The following is a 20,334-nucleotide window of genomic DNA, read 5'->3' on the forward strand; positions in this document are numbered from 1 at the left end:
TAGTCACCTTTATACAAACGATAAATCATCATCTGGCATTGTTAAACTTTCTCTAGGATTTCAATTGTTATGGCAGCTACATCATTTCCGAATAATTTTCCCCTTTTCAGTGGAGTGTACATTTTTCGAGATTTTCCACGAAAATTCCGATAACGTAACACGTCTACGGCTACGCTGAAAATGGAAAAAAGAGTGATCAATGGAAGCTCGTTATGAGAGCAAAAGTTACCGGATAATGGAATCCTTCTAAGCGTTTTGCTTCGATCGATGTTATTATTGGAAAAGTGACTGTTCCACTGGCCAACATATACGTGTAACATACGTTTGCTAGTTAATCTCGGGTATAGTAACAAAAAATGGAGAAAGAAAATTATTTGAATATTTCTTTTCCACCGGGAATGATAAAATGACTTGGAGACTTGAACTTTTATCAGGTCCGCCATTGCATTCCTATTCCGAAAATGCAATTCGATAATAAAATTCGGGAGAAATATATACATTCATTGTATCGTTATCGATCGCGATCATTCAACTCATCATCAAAGTTCCGTGTCTAATGTATTACAGAGAGGTATGGTCAAGCACCGAGTTTACGTATGCGCCTACGTATATGTGTATAATCGCATATAGATGCGTGGTATTTATGTAACGTATGCCTGTCATGTGTAGTGGAAAGACCAGTATAGTTTTCTGATACAGAAGAAAATCGATCGAACGAGAAAACGAATTCGATTCGTTTGTGAAAAAAATCTGTTAATTTTCATAGTAAATAACATATGAGTGGCCGCATCACCAGGAAGAAAGAAGGAACGGAATTAAGAAATCTCAATATGCGCGTTTTGCTTAACGAGTGAAATGTATGATCCTCGTTGTAAGTATAGACACAGAAAGATTGTTTCGTTAACGGCTAGATCAGCGAGAAGCTTAAATAAATAAAATAACCGTGAAACGAGAGGAAATGTTTTGTATATAAAAAAGAGTTTACGCGTTTCCATTCTCTCGAGCAGCGCGTCATCACATTTAAGGTTACTCGACACTGTATACTATTGACCGCAACCAATTTTGTGCAACATGATTTCTTCTTTTCATTCTCCACTCAGCTTGTTCACCGCGCGAACAAGATACGACCGATCGAATAAAACGATTTCACTTTCAGAACAAAGTGTAGCAAATGGAAGATTTTAAAGTGAAAGATGAACCAATGGATGCATTAAACATAGACAGTCAGGTTATGGTAAACGTTTTCTATGAAACAGCAGCACCATACAATACAATGCTTCTGCAAGGACTCTAACTTAAAACCTTACTTTAAGGACGAAAACATTGTAAGCGTTGTACTTAAAGAAGAACCTGGCGATAGATTCGATCCCGACTACATGGAGGACATCTGCTCTGGTACATTCGAGAAGGTATTTTTACCTATCGAACATAATGAAGTTGATTTTTCTAATGAAATGGTAAATTTTAATGTTATTAGTACCGTGTTTCTGTCGTTCTCAAACAAGAGTTATTCGATTGAACCAAAAGCATTCATTCTAGGTGAAACTGGAATTGGATGGAGAATCTAACAGTCATCCAAATTGGACAGCTCAGATAGCTAATGCAAATCTATGCGATAAAGAAGATGGAGCTATTCAGAGATGTTTGGCAAATGCTAATTTCACTCAGCCACAAGACACGGACAAACATTCTGGGTTTTGCACGAATGGACAACAACCAAAATTTTATAAAATACAGTGTTCCATTTGCAAGAAATGGTTTTTGAATAACGACTCGATGGTTACACACTTAAGGATGCATTGCAGTGGTAGCCAATGCGAAGTTTGTCAGCAAAACTTTCAAGACAGTTCAAGTTTACACGCTCACATGTTAACTCATGTTGGAATGAGTCCGTTAGAGTGCAATGTCTGTCAAAAACGGTTTGCTTACAAATGGTGTTTGCGCAGTCACATGCAAATGCATGTGCTGGAAAAGCCGTACGACCCTGAAGCATTACAAGAGGCGTACATGAAACGGCCGGATTCTGAAAATGGTCAGTCGATCAGCGCCGAGGATAGAATATTCGAATGTGACGTTTGTCACGCAACTTTTAAGGAAAAACTCAGCCTTAATCGTCATGTGCTTACGCATACCGAGGAAAGGCCGTACAAATGCGATATTTGTTTTGCATTATTTCGTGAGAAAGCAAAATTACATACGCATATGACACTACACGGGGGCAATAAACAATTCAAATGCACTATGTGCCACAGGTCGTTCTCGCAGAAAACAGCGCTGAACAATCATATGTTAGCGCATAGCGGCGAGAAACCCCATGCATGCAATATTTGTGAAAAAACGTATAAAAGGAAGTCAGAACTGATACGGCATACGATGGTGCACACCGGCGAGAGACCGTACGAATGTAAAGAATGCTTAATGACCTTTCGAGAAAAGGCAAAATTGAATTCTCACATGCTTGTACACACAGGTGAGAAACCCCACGAGTGTCACATTTGTCACAAAGCTTGTGCAAGAAAATCAGATCTTAATAGCCACATGTTACTGCACACCGGCGGCCAGTACGATTGCAAAGTGTGCGATAAAATATTTACACGGAGGTCGGATTTAAATCGGCACACTTTGATACATACAGGCGAAAAGCCATTTGCCTGCGAGTTATGCGAAATGGCTTTTAGAGAGAAGACTAGGCTGAATTCTCACATGCTTATACATACCGGTGATAAAAGGCACGCGTGTCACATTTGCCAGAAAACGTTCAAAGAGAAGTCCTCGTTGCGGAAACATATGTTAAGTCACACCGGCGATAGACCGTACGAATGTTACGTTTGTCATAAAGCGTTCACCCAAAAAACAACTTTAAATAGCCACATATTAGTCCACGCAGGTGAAAGACCGTATGAATGTAGCGCATGCCAGAAAATCTTTAAAGATAAGGCAACGTTGAAAAAGCATTTATCAGTGCACGTTAATGAGAAAACACACGAGTGTCTGATCTGTTTAAAAAAATTTGCCCACAAAGCTGCATTAAATAGTCATTTATCGACAAATCATACGTCCTAATTAGAGAGATCTAGTCCAATTTATTTGTGCTTTTAGTTTATTTTTATTAAACACCTGCGTACGTCTATAGTTGCATAACGATGATTATGTGTACGTATATACAACTGTTTTATATGCTCACTCGATCCAAACAGTCGCATACTTTCCTGTATATCGTTAAGTATAATAAATTAATTTTTAATTAATCAGAAGCAATTATTTCCAATACTCGTACATTTAGTTTACTATTATACTCCAGTGATCCGTGTTTTATAAGCCGTAATGGAAACTTTCTATTGTGTTACGATATTCAGCAGTACATACTGTATTTTTTTTTCTATTTTAAATGTACACGTGTAATGAAAAATACAGAAACAATGCGCAAATTGCGATTAAACTATTTCTCTAATTATGTCAGATTATTTGTTGAATCACCTTAACAGATACTGTGCATTAATAATTGTCAATTAGCGTTTTTGTAATAACTATTTAACTTGTTGAACTTATAATTAGTATTTTTAAGAAATTAATAGTACCATCTGTAATAATACGCTCAAACTATATATCAGTTGGTAGCGTGTATTGTCACCAGATGGCGCAGTTCAAATATATGTATACATGTATGTATGTATTTTCCATTACAGTGAATTCAACGTACAAGTTTTCGATTTACAACTTTTCTCAATAAATTAAGTCAAATGAGAAGAGGACCGTGGAAATGGAACTGTCACAGAATCTCCAGATTTCGTCCGATCCAAGTACAAAAGGATTCGACTTGTCGGCTGGAAAAACATGGATATATCCAGAAAATTATCCTGTCAGAGATTATCAGTTTAACATAGTCCAAGCTGCAATATACAATAACACCTTAGTTTGTTTACCAACTGGTAAGAGTAAACAAGTGAGAAGATAATCGACGGAATCAGTAATTATTTTTTGTTGTTGATCTATAATAGGATTGGGAAAAACATTTATCGCTGCAGTTGTTATGTATAATTTTTGGAGATGGTATCCGTGTGGAAAGGTTGTATTTTTGGCACCTACCAAACCTTTAGTTGCTCAACAAATTTTTGCTTGCCACAATATAATGGGTATACCTAGCACAGAAACTATTGAACTTACAGGTAGAAAAGCAACGTGATCGGATTTAAATACTTTTTGCTTTTTTTTTTACTGTAATAGTCCCATGTTATAGGAGCAACTAATCAAAAACAACGTGAAATAGCTTGGTTTAAACAAAGAGTGATATTTGCTACACCTCAAGTTTTTCACAATGATCTAGAAAAGAACATTATACCTAGTGATTTAATAAAATGTGTGGTTATTGATGAAGCTCATAAAGCTTTAGGAAAACATTCTTATTGCGAGGTACTTTTTGTTAAATAAAAGACATATCAAGTTTTTAATTATAATTTTCATAAGAGAAATTTCAATGTTAAATAATCTATTTTTGTTATATCCTTAGTGTATCAGAATATTAAGCGAAAAACATAAAAATTTTAGGGTACTAGCCCTTTCAGCTACACCAGGAAATAAAATTGACAATGTTCATGAGGTAATCTTTATTAATATGAATTGTCCCTGATAATTATATTGTACTTTCTGCATTTTTATATGAATTTGTAATACTGAATAAATAATGTTCCTTTAATAGGTGTTACAAAATCTATGTATAGCTCATATGGAATTGAGGGATGAAACTTCCCCTGATATTATACCATATATTAATCATAGAAAACTTGATATAATTTTGGTACCTCTTAATCGTGAATTAACCGACTATAAAGAGAAATATATTCTCATTATGGATCGTCATGTTAAAATTTTAATTCAGTACAATGTTCTCCGTGGACATACAGCCAATATTTCTAAAGGAAGGGTAAATCATGATGTTACACATATACGTATATTACCTATACACACCTATAGTCTTCATTCATAGAATAATATTTTGTGTCCAGTAGATATTTCATTTATTGAAGGAATTCCAAAAAAAAACGAATAAGTCCGGAAGTTACGGAATAATCATAAAAACGTTAAACATATTAATGACTATGTATCATGCATACGAATTGATGATCAGGGATGGTCTTCGAGCGTTTCTTAAATTCTATCAAAGTAAGAAAATAAATGAAATTTTATTGAAACGATAATTGTCCACATTTTGTCATTCTTATGCATTTGTTATTAACAGATCATTCTGATAAATTTTGGATGAACGAGGAAATACAACTGCAGGATTTACTCCAAAATATTGAAATCTACCTCGGTCCTTTCCCGGATGCAAAGTCTTTATGTCCAGAGTCCATTTCAAATGTTTGTAAATATTCAATTTCTACAGTAAATAGCGTGCACAATGTAATAAAAAAATTATTTTTAGATTCCACAAAATCTTATATTCGGCCATACGAAATTTGAAAAGCTGAAAGAACTGCTCGAGCATCACTTTAATAAGAATCAAAACGAAGAGAATGATACGAGGGCGATCGTTTTTGTCGAGGTAATTTGGAAGACCGATTTAGGCTGCGATTACTCTAGATGCTTTCTCAGACGAACTAGCATTCTGACGAAAAACATCTGAAGATCGTACTTTGGCGTATTAAGTTCATTGGAACGCCAGTTCGTCCTACAGATTTATGCATCGCGTAGAAACTGCAAAGACGTCTATTAATTTACACGTTGCATAGTATAGGGATATCGTAAGCGAGATTTATGTTTTATTGCTGCAATGCCAACCATTAATAAGACCACAGATGTTCGTTGGTCAAGCTGGGCAGAAGCAAAAGCAGCAAATACAAGCTTTGAAAGACTTCCGAAACAATCGCGTTAACGTTCTCATATCTACAAGTATAGGTACGAAACGCATAATAACGGATCAAAACAGTAACAGTAAAGAATCGGTAATAAAAATTTATCCCCCATATTTAGGAGAGGAAGGGTTAGATGTTGGAGAAGTTGATCTGATAATATGTTTTGATATATCTCAACATTCACCTACACGACTCGTGCAAAGAATGGGGAGAACTGGTCGAAGACGTGACGGACACATAATTATCCTTGTTACAGATGGAAGAGAACACGAGGTAAGTAAATGACAAATGCCTGATATAAAGAAATATATGAAATTTGAGTGTCAGTCTCCAGAATAGTAATGTACAAAAATTACAGACACTAAAATCCACGATGGCTAGAAGAGATTCATTGAACAATAAGATATTAAATACAAGCAACGTTTTCTCGTCTCTTTATCAAGATAATCCGCGCATGATTCCCGACCAATTAACTCCCGAATGTTTGAGAATGTACATTACCGTGCAGCCAAAGAGTCCGCCTGCCAAAAGAAAGAATGAAAAGAAGAAACCAGAGAAGAAGTCGACTAAACGTAAAAATACTTCTAAGAAGTCTACGGTTATAGGTATTTAAAATAATTCAACGATATTTATTCTGTACCTTTGTCACACACATCTAAACGTACGCGACACGGATGTTTTAGAGTCTAACCCGGTGTCGCAAAGCAGTGGGTCCCAGTCTTTAATGGCATTTTTCCAAAATAAAAAACACGAGGATGTCGTGGACGACAACATTTTTAAAACGCCGAATACGCAGTGCATTCAAAGTAACAACGTTTGTAAAACGATAAAACCGTCCGATGTGAAAATCTTGTCCTCTGACAGTGACGCAGTCGACTTCCTAACAGTATGCGCTTTGAGAAACTCCAAGAAAGATCCGAGTGTAAGAGAAGAGAATGATCTGAACAATTTTTGTCAGCCAACGTTTTCTACTATTAAAGATTTCTTTAATTTCTCCATACCTGACTTAAATGTTCTCAATTGTTTAATCACTCTGAACGATATTCCCCGAAAAGAACACCAGGCAAAAATGGATTTGGAGACGGAATATATGGATAATAAAATTGATTATAACGACGACGAACAAGAATTTGCAAGTATAATTCTAGAAATGGATCACGACGAATGTGTCGTTGGAAAATCGAATTTCGAGGACTTGCTCGACGACAGTAGTAAGTCGAACGAGAGCGATGGATTGATTGTCGAGGAAGAAGGAAAGGAACATATAAATAATAATATAAATTCTATTTCGACGTTCAAAAAACAAACGATAAATACAGTCGCGTCGCCCACGTTGGAACTTGGTACGTTTGAAGACATATTAAACGAGATGTCCGAGGACTCGGAACACAATATTTTAGTGGAAGAAACAGAGCCAACAAAATGCATCGACATCCGCAACGATGCGATCAAGAAGACTGAACTGCTTAGGAAAAATTCTGAAGTAGAGAATAACATGGAACTACCAGACAGTAGTTTTGCAATAGTTAGCCCGAGCAAGCGTATTACGGATAAAGATAACGTCACTCCGCATACGCACGTAGACACAAAAAATAAAAGTTCACTTACCATAACGCAAGCGATCAAAGAGATAGCGCTAATCAACTCAAGCTCGTCGCACGCGCAAAATACAGTCGTTGAATCTGAAGATGACATGTTTCAGGATGAAAGCATCGTGGCTGTAACCGATAACGTTGAGGATTTCCAGTGGACAATTCATTGTTCCAATGAAGAAAATATAACGATTGTAAAAGATCCACACAATGAAAATACTCTTGATAATGAGAAGAAAACGATCAATACAGAATTTAAAGTAGACGAATACGAATGGGGCGACGATTTCGAAGTTTATACAAATTCTGCACCGAGTAGCATCGTGTCGAACAAACCCGAGAACAAACCAAAAAAGACCTGGAGCAACGATGCATGGGATTCGGACGATGAAAGTTGGTTCTCAGCTGAGAAATCATTCAAAACCTCCAGAAATGTTTCCGGCGTAAGTATCGCGAAGAAACTGGCGAACGTAAAGGAAAGTTTAAGCTCGCAGAAAGAGAACTTAAACTTCCAGCGCAATCGTAGCCTAAACTTCAGCAGACTGAGCAAGAGCAAGGTCAGTACGGAGAAGAATCGCGTCAATGAGAATAACCGAAGCATCAGCTGCAACACCAGTTACTTCTTCGGTGATCTGAAAGTTGACGACCAGGTGATTGACAGTACCAAGTCGAAGCGATTCGAGGTACTCTCCGCTCGGAGTAGCAAGCGCGTTCGCAGGCGGAAGAGAGTGAGAAACGAGTTCATCGACGACGAAGCTCAAGTTTCGTCGAACGACGAGAACGAAACGACGGAAGGGAGCTCCGGAACCGACCAAGATCTCGAGGATTTCGTGAGTTACACGCAGAACGTGCACGACACCACGGACATGCAAGCTCACTATTTGCAAACGGTTAGGAGTCCGCTGAAGGGGTGCAATGGATTCCTCTTCAAACGGCCGCGCACTCCTGACGCCAACATTGAAATATATTCACAGGCTGTGTCGCAGGCTGACGAGTCCTACCTCAACGTAAGTGAAACAAGAGTATACTCGAGTCTCGACGATTTTCTATTTTGTTCTCATTCGACTTTCCTTTAGGATTCGTTCTGCGTGGGGGAAGAGGAGCCGTCCATTCGAATTGAAGAACTGTCGGAATTGGAGAAGGCGGAGCAAGAACTGGAAAGGAGGAAAAGGAAACGCATTCCCGTCGACGAATTGGACAGGGTGAAGAAAAGGAAGAAAAGGGTTAAAATGAGGAATATAATAAATCATTCCAGCAGCAGCGAAGACGAGACTGAGAGATTACGCGAGCAGATCATGGAAGAATCTATTTTGTTAGCGCATTGTAAACGCGCAAGCTAATTGTAAATGTAAATATTTAATACACTATATATCCAAATATGTATTTGGAATATTCAAGATATTGATGTTTCAAGATGGTTAAGGAGTTAGTGAAATGTGTGAACATTTTTGTATATAAATTTTGAAATATAAATACTCGATCAGGAAACCTAACTTTTGCTTCATGTTGCGTTCCTTAGAATACCTAATTCGAAATGCCAAGGGTCGGCCTAAAATCATTAGTCTCCATTTCGAACCATTCCAAGCGTAACTTAAGTATCCCGGAAAATGATTCCGCGAAGCGGCTACCTGCTTTGAGTCTGCAATTTTTGTTTCCCTAGATCGTTAACCCGGAACCGCCCAAGATACAATGACTCGACCGACACAATGAAATTAACAATTTCCACGGTTCCGGCAGGTAGATCGTTCCAAACGCGTAACAAATGCCCTTCCCATCGACGAGGGTTGGTTCGCGAGACCAAAATTGCCGACCCTTCGCCAATGTATATAAACCCGGGGCAGCAAAAATCTTCAGCTTAGTCTCCGTGTTACCAGCGATCGTTAGATCTCGGAGATTCCAAATATTCTGCAAACGCCTGAAATAAAACCGAGAAGAATGTATCGCAATCTGATGGTCTGTCTTCTGGCGATCGGCTGCAGGGGCGCGATCCTGCCGAGCAGAGATCAATTCACCACCGAGCAAGCAGAACAGAAAGAATCAGTTCACGAGGGGTTGTTCCCTAACTCTCGGACCAGCAACCAGCAACAACCCGACCTGTCCCACGAAAATCGAGCGTTGAGCAGCAACCAGCACTTCTACCCAAGTTACTCGGAGCACAACAGCGGCTACTCAGCGAGGACAGGATACGAGGGCTACCTGGTTCCAGTTTTAACGCCGCAAAGGGAGTCTCACTGGGTTACCGAGATCGCAGCCAGCGTGCTTCCATTCTCCGCTGAGATCCTCGTGTACGGAGCGCGAGTCGGGGCTTCGATTTTGCACCTGCTGTCCACGATCCTCGTGGGCGGTGCTTTCACGACGATCGTCTGCACGTTCACCCCGATCTGCAGCATCAGCTTCTTCGGATTCGGCCTCTCTAAACAGCATGTAATGCGATAGCTACTCGAATCTTACGGAAGTAGCGAAGCTCGCGCTCGATCTAACGAAGAAATTCGATTTTCTAGGTGAAGGAGCAAGTAGCCGAGCTAGCCCGAGCCTACGTGACTCCCGAAAGCGTGAACGCAGCCACGATCTTAGCTTCAAGGGCCATCGAGAAATACACGGCTCTGCAACGAGAGAAACAGGAAATTGCAAAACGACCAATGGAGGAAAGAACGGTCGCCAACGCAACGTGACTTCTCTTACAGCGTGACCTCCCTTAATCTCCGATTCGATGTTTCATAGGAAATATACTATGTATTGTGTTGGTTCGATAGAATCTCGGATGAATTGTTTACACGACTCTAAATAAAGTATCATAAATGTCATCAGCGAATTTTTCCTCGTCGATATTAGCGGAGAAGTTATAGGAAATCGGTTAACTGCGTTTTTTCCGGTCGTGAATCATCTTTAACGCTCCTTTTCCCGGTCGATTCGTCCTGTCGGGCGCACAGTCGGTCCTCTCCGCGTTGCGACGCTTCTCGTTCGTCGCGTTAGCGGTACGGAACACGAGAGCTAACAAACGGACGGACAGACGCACGGACAAAGCCGACCGACCGGTTCTCCGTTTGGTGAACGCCGCCGGATGAGCTTGGAAAACAACATTGCCATTTTGTCGCGGCGCGTCATCGGATCCGGCGAGTAGCGCGTAGCTCGAGCGCTGACCGACGCGAACGAATCTCTGCAATTATGAAGACCGATATGTTAGGTAAGTTCTATTCTAGTATCTGAGAACTGTTCCGGTATCGTTTTACATCTCGCTCTCGATCGAAGTCGAGGAACCGGTGCCTCTTCAGTCGTTTGAACGCGAAACGTAAAAATTCTAGGATACGTGACGCTCGTGTGCATCGTATCGCTCGCGGGATGCGGCTGCCAAACGACGGGAATCCCCGCTGACGCAAACGACGCTCCGCAGGGGATAAACCTCGCTGCCAAAAACTCCAACCAGAATATGGAGGACGACTTCGTGCCCTTTCAAGGGGAACGGTTCTCCACTTTCGATTGGATGCTGTTCAAAGTAACTATCGGAAAGCTTTCGAGCGACGTCCCCTTCGTTATGCATTCTCACGTGTTCCCCGTTCCATTGTCAGGCGGTGAGCAGGAGGGAAACCGGGAATTTCCTTTTGTCCCCGGTATCGCTGAAAATCGCGTTGGTCTTGCTGTACGAGGGGGCGCAGGAACAATCCGCCGACGAAATTGCCAGCGCGATGCAGCTGCCCGGCTCTCTGCCGGCCGTTCGCAATAAATTCGGCGATATCTTGCGGTCGCTTCAGGTGAGATATTCAGAGTTCGCGAACGCTATCTCGCTTCGAAGTATAATCTTCCGAGTGTGACCGTCTTGCAGGAGAGTTCACCGGCGTACAGTCTGAACATTGGAAGCCGAGTCTACATTGATTCGAACATCGTAATCAGGCAACGATACCAGGCTATCTTGAAAACTTTTTATGGCACTGACGTGATTCACGCGAATTTATCGAACGCTCGTCCGATCGTTGAAAGTGTCAACGGCTGGATCAGCAACGTTACCAACGGCAATATACAGAAAATGATAGAGGACGGTGAGACATCCGGAGGATGATCGAGCGGATGAGAGATCCGGGTAACGGCGAATGCTCTTTTTCAGAGGACAAAGTCAAGGAGTCGCTGATGCTGATGATGAACGCGGTCTACTTCAAGGGGTCGTGGTACCGCAAATACTTCTCGCCGGAAGACACGCGGATCGGATCGTTTCACGTGGATTCGAAACGGACCGTTCAAGTTCCATTCATGCACACCAATCGTCACTTCTTTTATTCCGAGTCCTCGGAACTGAACGCGAAGATTCTGCGCATACCGTACGACGTACGCGAAACCGCAATTCTACGCGTGTATCTCCGTTCGGTTGATTTTATTCCATTTTGTCTGATCGTAGGGAAACAAGTTCTCCCTGTACCTGATACTGCCGCAAACTCAAGACGGAATCGGTCAAGTCGCCGAGAACATTAACCAGTACGTGTTGACGCGACACATGTGGCTGATGCAGGACTTACTCGTGGACGTTATGATTCCGAAATTTAAGTTCCAGTATACTACTCACTTGGAGCCTGCTCTGCGCGAGGTACGTTAATCTGTGCATCCGCTGCGACTTTACGGCCTGCAGAATTCTGTATGAACTCTATTGAATATTTGCTTTTGTTATTAGCAATTATGTTTCAGCAATGACATGACGCTTTGCAATTCGGTGGCAGTCTCGGATCGTTTCATTTCATTTAGTCTACGATCAAATTATCTTCAAAATGTTTCTTATTTTTTTTACAATATTGTATCAGTATATTTCTTACAATAAGAAACAATTTTGAAGATAATTTGATAATTATAGACTAAATGAAATGAAGCAAATGATCCGAGACTGCCAACGAATTGCAAAGTGTTACAGATTACACTGTGGAACAAATTTTAACCTATGTTGCTTTTTGCAATAACCACTAGGTGATTCTTATAGATGGTTATTGCAAAAAGCATAGGTTAAAATTTGTTCCACAATGTAATCTGTAACGCTTTGCAATTCGGTGGCAGTCTCGGATCGTTTGCTTCATTTCATTTAGTCTATAATTACCAAACTATCTTCAAAACTGTTTTTTATTCTAAGAAATATACTGATATAATATTGTAAAAAAAAAAATAAGAAATATTTTGAAGATTTTGATCGTAGACTAAATGAAATAGTGGAACAAATTTTAAGCTATGCTGCTTTTTGCAATAACCATCTATAAGAATCACCTAGTGGTTATTGCAAAAAGCATAGGTTCAAATTTGTTCCACAATGTTATCGTTAATGAAACTTATTCGCTAATACCATAATATTCATTTGCTCCTGTTCACTCGATCAGCTCGGTATCCGTGACATTTTCGACGACACGGCTTCTCTGACGAACATAGCCATCACCAGGCGTATCTCGAGACACCTCAAAGTGTCGGACATCGTGCAAAAGACCGGAATAGAAGTGAACGAGAATGGAACTACAGCCTTCGCGGCCACTGGTGAATATTCCCGTTTGGCCTTCCGCTAATATTTCGTCTGCCGACACTGTCGTCAAGCGGTGCCTTTCGTTCCAGAGGTCGAAATTGGGAATAAAATCGACGGCATGACCTTCCACGCGAATCATCCGTTCGCATTCTTCATCGAAGACGAGTCCACGGCGACGATCCTTTACTCGGGCAGAGTGGCGAACCCCAGCGATGCGCCGGAGTTTCAGACTCACTTCGCGGACGTACCGGACGCAGGTTAATCTTTTTCGACGTATGGTGCAGTTGATTTCATGGATGCTCGGTGGTGAACGGATTCACGCGAAACGTTCCTCTTTACTCGACTATTCTCTGCCTATTCTTCAACCACTTTCGCTTCTATTTACCTCCGGACGATCCCGTCTGACCTTCCCAAACCGGTTTCGGATTTTGCGTAACTTCTTCTTCCTCCTTTCTTCTCATTTCTATCGGACCGTTGGCGTTTAACGTTATCTTAGCTTTAATGTAGCGAAAGTAATCAATAAATACTTAAATTATTCCGAATCCCTGCATGCGTGCGTTTGTAATTCTTCCACTTAAATACGCAGCTAACCGTACTCCAAGCTACTCTGATCCCTGGGATCACACCCACTCCTGGGCTACAGTTTTACTCGAATACAGGAACAGCTTAATTTCTTTCGGGACTCTGCGGAAAAGAAACACGTTGCTGGTTTTCGGTATAAGTAGACGTTGAAGGTTTGCGGGAGACATTAACGTGAACATATTTCTAGACTCCAACTTGCAGGTCGGCCTGAGAGCCGATGATCGGGACAATCTCTTCAACACGTACTTTATGCAGGTGAGAGAATCGTCCGTCCATGAATTCTTTGAATAATTTTCACGCGTTAAGCGCCGTGTCAAGCGTTGATGGATTCAATCTACGAAACGAATTAACATCGTGTATGGCGTCATTCCAGGACTTGAGTAATGAATACGTTGGAAATTTAGTATCGTCACCCGCCAGCATTAAAGCGGCTTTGACTATGCTCACCGAAGGATCCGACGGAGACACGAGATCAGAAATCGTGTCTACTTTGAGATTACCCGACAGCGAGTCGAGTATAAGAAAGAATACACAACGTGTTTTGTTATCTTTGAAGGTACAGGAACATATTGAGAATTCCACAATGCTGGATAATTAATAAGCAATTTAGATATACGTGTAGGCAATGTTTCTGATTTCGTTTACAGAAAAACGTAAATGGCACCGAAATTGATCTGTCGACTTGCTTTTGGATAGACCAGAAACTGAACTTATCGGATAACTATACAAAGATCTTACGCTCCCATTACACAGCAGATGTAAAGACTGTCAATTTTGCGAATCCACAGAGTGTCGCTCTTGATATAAACAACTGGGTTCAGCGAGTAACACGCGCGCAAATTTCTTCACCTTTGGTACAGAATGTTCCTCCTGACACGCAGTTACTGTTAACTTCGGCAATCTACTTTAAAGGAAAGTGGTTGAGAGCCTTCGACAAGGCGAAAACGAGAGAAGAATGTTTCTATATTCCAAACGGTGAATGCCGGAATACTCCGTTTATGACCCACAAGTATTTGTACCGCTCTGCGTACATATCTTCGATAGACGCGGACGTTTTAGAAATTCCATACTCGGTAGGATGAATGGCTTGAACGTAATTATTGAAATGTCGATGTAACCTTTGCTGTAACTTATACGTGTGATTTTTAGGATGGCAGAACATCGATGTTGATAGTAACACCGAATAAAAGAAATAAGGATCGGTACCTACGAATATTATCCAGAGATTTAGTTACTGTTCCTGTTTCCGTGTTGCTGAGCAGTTTAATGGAAAGAAGTGTTACAATCCATGTACCAAAGTTCAGTATTGAAAACAACCTTAATGTAGTACCTACATTACAACGTGTGAGTACAATTATTTATGATTTTCTTTGAAGATACGAAACAACTGCTAAAGGATATCCTTGAAGGTACCAATATGATAAAGTAACGAATCTAGCTGGACTATAAGGGAAAGTTTATGGTTTCATATCAGTTGGAATCCTCAACATTTTTCTTTATAGTCCTAGTAAACTGATTAGCTAACTATATTGTTACCTTTAACTGTGAACGTTAATTAGAAAATTACCATTTTTCAGTTGGGTATCGAAGGTATATTTAATTCTAATGCAAGGTTAACAATGATCGCGTCCAACGATACCCTACATGTAACAAATGTATTGCAGAATGTTAAAATAAATGTTGATGAAGAAGGAACAGTAGCTGCTGCAGATACAGGTACCTTAATGAAAATTTCTTCTCTTAACGTCTCTTTGCTACCATAAATCTATATTATGTATTTAATGAAAATTGATATTTACAGAAATAGGATTTGAATTTCTTTCATTGCTGAATAATGATATTAAATTGGATAGACCATTCTTATTTTTGATCGTGGATTCTGTAACAAAGACAACACTATTTTGCGGTCGTTTCATGGAGCCCCACCAATAATATTTCAGGATTACTTTCTTTAATTATACATGTATGCTTATTCTTTTTACTTTTTATTGTTTAGATCTTATATTCAAAGAAAATAAAAGGTGCTTGTTTAATAATAACATTATAAAAAGAATGAAATCATCACGCATTCAAAAGATTATTCTTTATTTATATTAATTGGAAACATAACATACCTATTTAACTAATAATGAATGACTCGCATTGTTTATCTATTCATATTTGTGTTTAATATCTTTCCATAGTTTCTGAAACAAAAATGACATAATGTAAGATTAAAAATATTATTTATTCCCTGAGAAATCTATAGTCCTGTTATGCAACACTTTTTAACTATATTATTATTTCGTTTCTCTTAAAGAAAGAATGATAATAACCATGTGTAGTATATAACCTTGTTTCCTCACAAAATTAAGAAAATTTTGTAAAATCAATCTCAATAATTTACCAAAATAAGTGATGAACTTTAACTACTAATAATATGCACTGAATAGTAAGAAATAATTTTAACTTATGTCATCTGAATAGAATATTAATACAATTTAAAACATGACTTTAAAATATAAATATTATTCATACAAACCCCCTTGTTAATTGATTCAAACGCTTTTGTAGTCGTTATCTCCAATGTTCGCTCAAACAGAAAAGCGCCCACCAAAATGGCTACGGTGAAGGTAGAAGATCTTTTAAAAATTGTATTATACAGAACTTTCATTTGAGACATTTTTCTATCTTAAATTATTCCACGTAAAGATGTCAATTCTAGAATATAAGTCTCTGAACGTTCCACGTTCGTTCAACTTAATCGTAATATCCCTTTCCTAATGCAGAGACACCCTTGTACCATACGTCACTGCAGGTAGTTGATTCTCACATGAAAAATTGAATACTTTGCAACGCCACTCGTGTTGCATATCGTAACTAAAGAGAAAAAGGGAAATTATATTTGAAATTATTTAAGTATTTAATTAAGACGATTAATGATTGATAAATAAAATTTGAAATTGATGATCACATAATATTAATGTCGCATAATAGACGAATCATATCAGTTTCTTTTTTACCAATTAATGATAAATTACAAAGTGTTAAATGGCATTGGTTTTGATGTATCGATAATATAGAAAATCAGACAGAAAATTTTATTGCATGAGGCGTTCGTACATATAAGTTCATGGCTCAAAAAGAGGCGGAGAACTTCATAACTTCCACTATCAGTGCTTGTGCTAGAGTAGTTTTCTGAAATCTGTTCAACGTCTATAGTACGTACATTGTCAAAGACGGTTAGACAGCAAAATACGAAAAGTTGACATCTACCATGCAGGCGATTAGGGATAAAGCACTTCAAGATTATCGAAAAAAACTTCTTGAGCATAAAGAAGTTGAATCACGATTGAAAGAAAGTAAGATCCGTTTATTATTTAATTTATTGCACTGTAATTAGTACTTTTATTTACATAACCTTAATCCTATACACTAAGCTATTCTCAATATTTGCTATCAAAACAATAATAGCAACAATTCTATTTAACAAATTATTATTTTTTAATCTTTATGGTTTTAGTGCGAGAAAACCTCAAAGATTTAACGAAACAATATGATAAATCAGAAAATGACCTGAAAGCTTTACAAAGTGTTGGGCAGGTGAAATGATTTTTATTTAATCTTACATATTTTAATATTTAAATCTTAAAAGTATGAATATTTTAGATTGTTGGGGAAGTATTAAAACAACTTACAGAAGAAAAATGTAAGTGATCTAGAAATGTAATGATACATGATATTTTCAACTAAACACTCAATGAATATATTCTTATATTTGCAGTTATAGTAAAAGCAACAAATGGGCCACGTTATGTTGTTGGTTGTAGACGACAACTCGATAAAAATAAGTTGAAATCTGCAACAAGAGTGGCGCTTGATATGACTACTCTTACTATAATGCGATATTTACCACGCGAGGTAAAATCTATTTTATTAAAATATTTATATAAGAATGAAATTAATATAAATTGTATATATTAATTAATGTACATAGGTGGATCCATTAGTATACAACATGTCTCATGAAGATCCTGGTGCTGTTACATATAATGTAATTGGTGGTTTGAGTGAACAAATAAGAGAATTAAGAGAAGTTATAGAATTACCATTACTGAATCCAGAATTATTTCAAAGAGTGGGCATAACACCACCAAAAGGATGCCTCTTGTATGGTCCTCCAGGAACTGGAAAAACATTATTGGCTAGAGCAGTTGCCAGCCAATTAGATGCAAATTTCTTGAAAGTAGTATCAAGTGCTATTGTTGATAAATATATTGGTGAATCAGCACGGTTGATTAGAGAGATGTTTAACTATGCACGGGATCATCAGCCTTGCATTATATTCATGGATGAAATTGATGCAATTGGTACCAACATTATAATTTACAAAAATAATAAGACAATGATTTTATAATATTATTCATTTTTACTATACAGGTGGACGCAGATTTTCTGAAGGTACAAGTGCTGATCGAGAAATTCAAAGAACCTTAATGGAACTTTTAAATCAAATGGATGGTTTTGATTCTTTGGGTCAAGTTAAAATGATAATGGCAACAAACAGACCAGACACTTTGGACCCAGCTTTATTACGACCTGGTAGATTAGACAGAAAAATTGAGATACCACTGCCTAATGAACAAGCACGTTTGGAAATTTTGAAAATTCATGCCGCACCTGTATCTAAGCATGGAGAAATTGGTAAGAAATTATTTTGCAAGTTTCTTCTTATTATATGTATAGCATACTAATGCTTTCAATTTGATGTAGATTATGAAGCAGTAGTTAAGCTGTCTGATGGATTCAATGGAGCTGATTTGAGGAATGTCTGTACTGAAGCAGGATTGTTCGCAATAAGATTAGAAAGAGAATATGTAGTGCAAGAAGACTTCATGAAGGCTGTAAGGAAGGTCTCAGACAACAAGAAACTTGAATCGAAATTAGACTATAAGCCAGTATAATTGGAATATATTGATTATATTAACTTTAAAACACGATTGATTACTCATTAACGAATGTGTGGTTCAATAAAACGAATTTACTTTATTGTAATACTATTTGTATTTTATAATAGAAATATTTGCTTGATAATGTGAATTCATTGGGTAAGGTTTAATGTCACAGACTGTACAATTCAGCTTAATTCGTCCATTACGAAAAGACGTGATTTCTTGAATGGCAAATATTATTCAGTAATATTTGAAAGACGTGTTTTTTTCCTTTCCAGATATTCTTGTACATTATCATACTTTCTTTTATATAAAATTGGAAATAAATTTTGTTTAATTGAATCTTTCCTCAACATTTGCCAAATATTATTTAATTTATTTAATTTACAGTTTGTTGCGTCACTGAGTACGAAATTATTTTGTTCAAATTCATATACTTGAAAGCCTACTTCATTTAGTATCCACAAATTTCCTTTATAAAAATGACATTCTATAGGTTCATTATCTAGAACTATAGACTGAATATATGTAGCTTCAAATTTTGATTCTTTGGTGCCATTAATGATGTAAACCAATAACAATGTGTTATCATAAAAGCTCATCACAGATAAAGATGATGTAGCATTAAGCGCAAAAAGTCTTAAATGTTTAACAGGTAATATTTCTACTGTTTCATCTAAATGACAATCCCGAAGCTTTTGATTAAAGTTATCAATATCAGCTTTAGGTATTTTATCGCAAAAGTCAACAGACAATAATTCCTTTCCATTTCTATAGTCCCATAAAATAAAAACACCATCTCCACCACAAGACACCAAAATGCTTCTGTCATGAGGCAATTCTAAAATGTTTGTTACAAATTTTTTATGCCCTAAACAATAGGACACAATATTATATGAATTCGGAAACATTGATACTCTGATCTTCTCATCTCTATCCGTGGTAATAATATATTTTTCATCTTCTGTAATCAGTACATCAAGCAACATCGACAAATGCCCCAACAATAGCACTGCATTGTCAGATTTATTATTTGGAAATAGATAAGCATCTCCTGTTTTATCCGCAACAACTATATCATTACTAGGTGTAAATCGTACTTTGCTAGCTGCTCTTGCTAGTGTCCGATTAAATAAAAGATTTTGATCTTTTCTTTCGTAGAGGCACAATTGTTTGCGATTCGTACAAACAAAAAAATATTTCCCATCATTTGAGAATGTCATATTTGTTAGAGTATGGAATGCTTCCATAGTTACATTATTGTGTAAATTAATCTTTTTATCCGTTTGCAGTTCAGGTAAATGGATCGTTTTATCCATACCATTTTCAAGATTGTATATCACGACTTGCTCGTTTGTACACAGAGCAATGTCTGAATCATATATACAAAAGCTCATACTTGCAACATGAACTTTGATAAACGAAATGTTTAGAACCTATTCGGAATTTTTCACGCAGGAAGATGTGATGGTTTACATACGTAAAAAACACAATATTACATATAAATACATTATAAAGTAACAAGATCACAGTAAATTAAATTCATTCTTTATGTACAGTTAATTTTCAATTTACAAGTAAAAACGAATAAACTTCGCATCTAAATGGGACTCCACGTGCACAACACAAATCGCATACAATATAGCTGTACATATGTATTACCAACGTTTAGAAAAAACTAACACCGTTGCATTAAAAATGATCAAAATGAAAAATAAAAATATATTTACCATTCATCGCCAGCTAGAAATAAAAATTGTGAATAATAAATAAAATCTTTTAACGTTTATGAATTTTATGTCATATTTGTTAGTATCTTTCTATGGAAAAGAATTTCTTCATTTAATAGGCAAAGTATGGTATCACTGACGTAGACTCAATGTATATTATAGTCT

The 20,334-nt window shown here is 37.7% G+C and overlaps 7 protein-coding genes across 13 annotated transcripts; 5 read left to right on the plus strand and 2 right to left on the minus strand.

The window, feature by feature from the left end:
- The first annotated feature begins 234 nt into the window (after positions 1-234).
- Positions 235-3,078, plus strand: LOC116433302 (uncharacterized). 4 transcript variants are annotated; one of them, XM_031991260.2, is made up of 4 exons: positions 235-871; positions 1,157-1,234; positions 1,314-1,457; positions 1,540-3,078. In XM_031991260.2, exons 2-4 carry the CDS (start codon positions 1,172-1,174, stop codon positions 3,061-3,063), a joined length of 1,731 nt encoding a protein of 576 aa, XP_031847120.1. In that variant the 5' UTR covers positions 235-871; positions 1,157-1,171; the 3' UTR covers positions 3,064-3,078. The 4 variants fall into 4 exon arrangements, with proteins under 4 accessions (XP_031847120.1, XP_031847118.1, XP_031847121.1 ...); XM_031991261.2 differs by lacking the exon at positions 235-871 and adding an exon at positions 879-1,025; XM_031991258.2 differs by having other exon boundaries at positions 1,157-1,457.
- On the plus strand, positions 2,738-8,943 carry Fancm (FA complementation group M). 3 transcript variants are annotated; one of them, XM_031991235.2, is made up of 14 exons: positions 2,738-2,887; positions 3,687-3,929; positions 3,999-4,166; positions 4,238-4,410; positions 4,508-4,597; positions 4,697-4,921; positions 5,007-5,160; positions 5,237-5,358; positions 5,423-5,542; positions 5,730-5,895; positions 5,971-6,125; positions 6,211-6,457; positions 6,536-8,451; positions 8,521-8,943. In XM_031991235.2, exons 2-14 carry the CDS (start codon positions 3,761-3,763, stop codon positions 8,782-8,784), a joined length of 3,969 nt encoding a protein of 1,322 aa, XP_031847095.2. In that variant the 5' UTR covers positions 2,738-2,887; positions 3,687-3,760; the 3' UTR covers positions 8,785-8,943. The 3 variants fall into 3 exon arrangements, with proteins under 3 accessions (XP_031847095.2, XP_031847097.2, XP_076221134.1); XM_031991237.2 differs by lacking the exon at positions 2,738-2,887 and adding an exon at positions 3,200-3,218; XM_076365019.1 differs by lacking the exon at positions 2,738-2,887 and adding an exon at positions 3,301-3,321.
- Positions 8,944-9,247: 304 nt separating this feature from the next.
- Positions 9,248-10,171, plus strand: LOC116433313 (uncharacterized). Its single transcript, XM_031991280.2, has 2 exons — positions 9,248-9,868; positions 9,946-10,171. Exons 1-2 carry the CDS (start codon positions 9,380-9,382, stop codon positions 10,114-10,116), a joined length of 660 nt encoding a protein of 219 aa, XP_031847140.1. The 5' UTR covers positions 9,248-9,379; the 3' UTR covers positions 10,117-10,171.
- A 194-nt stretch (positions 10,172-10,365) lies between these two features.
- On the plus strand, positions 10,366-15,547 carry LOC116433298 (uncharacterized). Its single transcript, XM_031991249.2, has 14 exons — positions 10,366-10,628; positions 10,747-10,937; positions 11,011-11,193; positions 11,265-11,478; positions 11,544-11,761; positions 11,832-12,017; positions 12,790-12,940; positions 13,016-13,183; positions 13,696-13,763; positions 13,882-14,064; positions 14,156-14,581; positions 14,658-14,852; positions 15,086-15,224; positions 15,310-15,547. Exons 1-14 carry the CDS (start codon positions 10,610-10,612, stop codon positions 15,438-15,440), a joined length of 2,472 nt encoding a protein of 823 aa, XP_031847109.2. The 5' UTR covers positions 10,366-10,609; the 3' UTR covers positions 15,441-15,547.
- ox (ubiquinol-cytochrome C reductase complex subunit oxen) lies at positions 15,259-16,329 on the minus strand. Of its 2 annotated transcripts, XM_031991286.2 has the most exons (3): positions 16,030-16,329; positions 15,623-15,694; positions 15,259-15,387 (listed from the first exon to the last, which is right to left on the minus strand). In XM_031991286.2, the coding sequence occupies exons 1-2, from the start codon at positions 16,168-16,170 to the stop codon at positions 15,659-15,661; spliced, it is 177 nt and encodes a 58-aa protein (XP_031847146.1). In that variant the 5' UTR covers positions 16,171-16,329; the 3' UTR covers positions 15,259-15,387; positions 15,623-15,658. The 2 variants fall into 2 exon arrangements, with proteins under 2 accessions (XP_031847146.1, XP_031847147.1); XM_031991287.2 differs by lacking the exon at positions 15,259-15,387 and having other exon boundaries at positions 15,577-15,694.
- A 317-nt stretch (positions 16,330-16,646) lies between these two features.
- Rpt4 (Regulatory particle triple-A ATPase 4) lies at positions 16,647-18,587 on the plus strand. The gene is made up of 7 exons (XM_031991263.2): positions 16,647-16,849; positions 17,011-17,090; positions 17,157-17,196; positions 17,272-17,408; positions 17,485-17,857; positions 17,928-18,191; positions 18,261-18,587. The coding sequence occupies exons 1-7, from the start codon at positions 16,765-16,767 to the stop codon at positions 18,449-18,451; spliced, it is 1,170 nt and encodes a 389-aa protein (XP_031847123.1). The 5' UTR covers positions 16,647-16,764; the 3' UTR covers positions 18,452-18,587.
- Positions 18,511-20,261, minus strand: wuho (tRNA (guanine-N(7)-)-methyltransferase non-catalytic subunit wuho). Its single transcript, XM_031991265.2, has one exon. The coding sequence runs from the start codon at positions 19,834-19,836 to the stop codon at positions 18,676-18,678; it is 1,161 nt and encodes a 386-aa protein (XP_031847125.2). The 5' UTR covers positions 19,837-20,261; the 3' UTR covers positions 18,511-18,675.
- Between the last annotated feature and the right edge of the window lie 73 nt (positions 20,262-20,334).

The sequence above is a fragment of the Nomia melanderi genome, chromosome 2 (assembly GCF_051020985.1).
Source record: "Nomia melanderi isolate GNS246 chromosome 2, iyNomMela1, whole genome shotgun sequence".
Classification (NCBI taxonomy): Eukaryota; Metazoa; Arthropoda; class Insecta; order Hymenoptera; family Halictidae; genus Nomia; species Nomia melanderi.

Excerpts from the sequence above, each read along its gene's own strand:
- LOC116433302 (XM_031991258.2), top strand. The coding sequence starts at position 1,248 with ATGAAACAGCAGCACCATACAATACAATGCTTCTGCAAGGACTCTAAC. Across the intron at positions 1,458-1,539 it reads TTGATTTTTCTAATGAAATG|GTGAAACTGGAATTGGATGG; the intron begins GTAAATTTTAAT and ends CATTCATTCTAG.
- Fancm (XM_031991235.2), top strand. The coding sequence starts at position 3,761 with ATGGAACTGTCACAGAATCTCCAGATTTCGTCCGATCCAAGTACAAAA. Across the intron at positions 4,922-5,006 it reads CCAATATTTCTAAAGGAAGG|ATATTTCATTTATTGAAGGA; the intron begins GTAAATCATGAT and ends TGTGTCCAGTAG. Across the intron at positions 5,161-5,236 it reads GTTTCTTAAATTCTATCAAA|ATCATTCTGATAAATTTTGG; the intron begins GTAAGAAAATAA and ends TGTTATTAACAG.
- LOC116433313 (XM_031991280.2), top strand. The coding sequence starts at position 9,380 with ATGTATCGCAATCTGATGGTCTGTCTTCTGGCGATCGGCTGCAGGGGC. Across the intron at positions 9,869-9,945 it reads TCGGCCTCTCTAAACAGCAT|GTGAAGGAGCAAGTAGCCGA; the intron begins GTAATGCGATAG and ends TCGATTTTCTAG.
- LOC116433298 (XM_031991249.2), top strand. Across the intron at positions 12,941-13,015 it reads TACAGCCTTCGCGGCCACTG|AGGTCGAAATTGGGAATAAA; the intron begins GTGAATATTCCC and ends CTTTCGTTCCAG. Across the intron at positions 14,065-14,155 it reads GTGTTTTGTTATCTTTGAAG|AAAAACGTAAATGGCACCGA; the intron begins GTACAGGAACAT and ends TTTCGTTTACAG.
- ox (XM_031991286.2), bottom strand. The coding sequence starts at position 16,170 with ATGTCTCAAATGAAAGTTCTGTATAATACAATTTTTAAAAGATCTTCT. Across the intron at positions 15,695-16,029 it reads TTGAATCAATTAACAAGGGG|AAACTATGGAAAGATATTAA; the intron begins GTTTGTATGAAT and ends TTTTTGTTTCAG.
- Rpt4 (XM_031991263.2), top strand. The coding sequence starts at position 16,765 with ATGCAGGCGATTAGGGATAAAGCACTTCAAGATTATCGAAAAAAACTT. Across the intron at positions 17,197-17,271 it reads ACAACTTACAGAAGAAAAAT|TTATAGTAAAAGCAACAAAT; the intron begins GTAAGTGATCTA and ends TTATATTTGCAG. Across the intron at positions 17,858-17,927 it reads GGATGAAATTGATGCAATTG|GTGGACGCAGATTTTCTGAA; the intron begins GTACCAACATTA and ends TTTACTATACAG.
- wuho (XM_031991265.2), bottom strand. The coding sequence starts at position 19,836 with ATGAGCTTTTGTATATATGATTCAGACATTGCTCTGTGTACAAACGAG.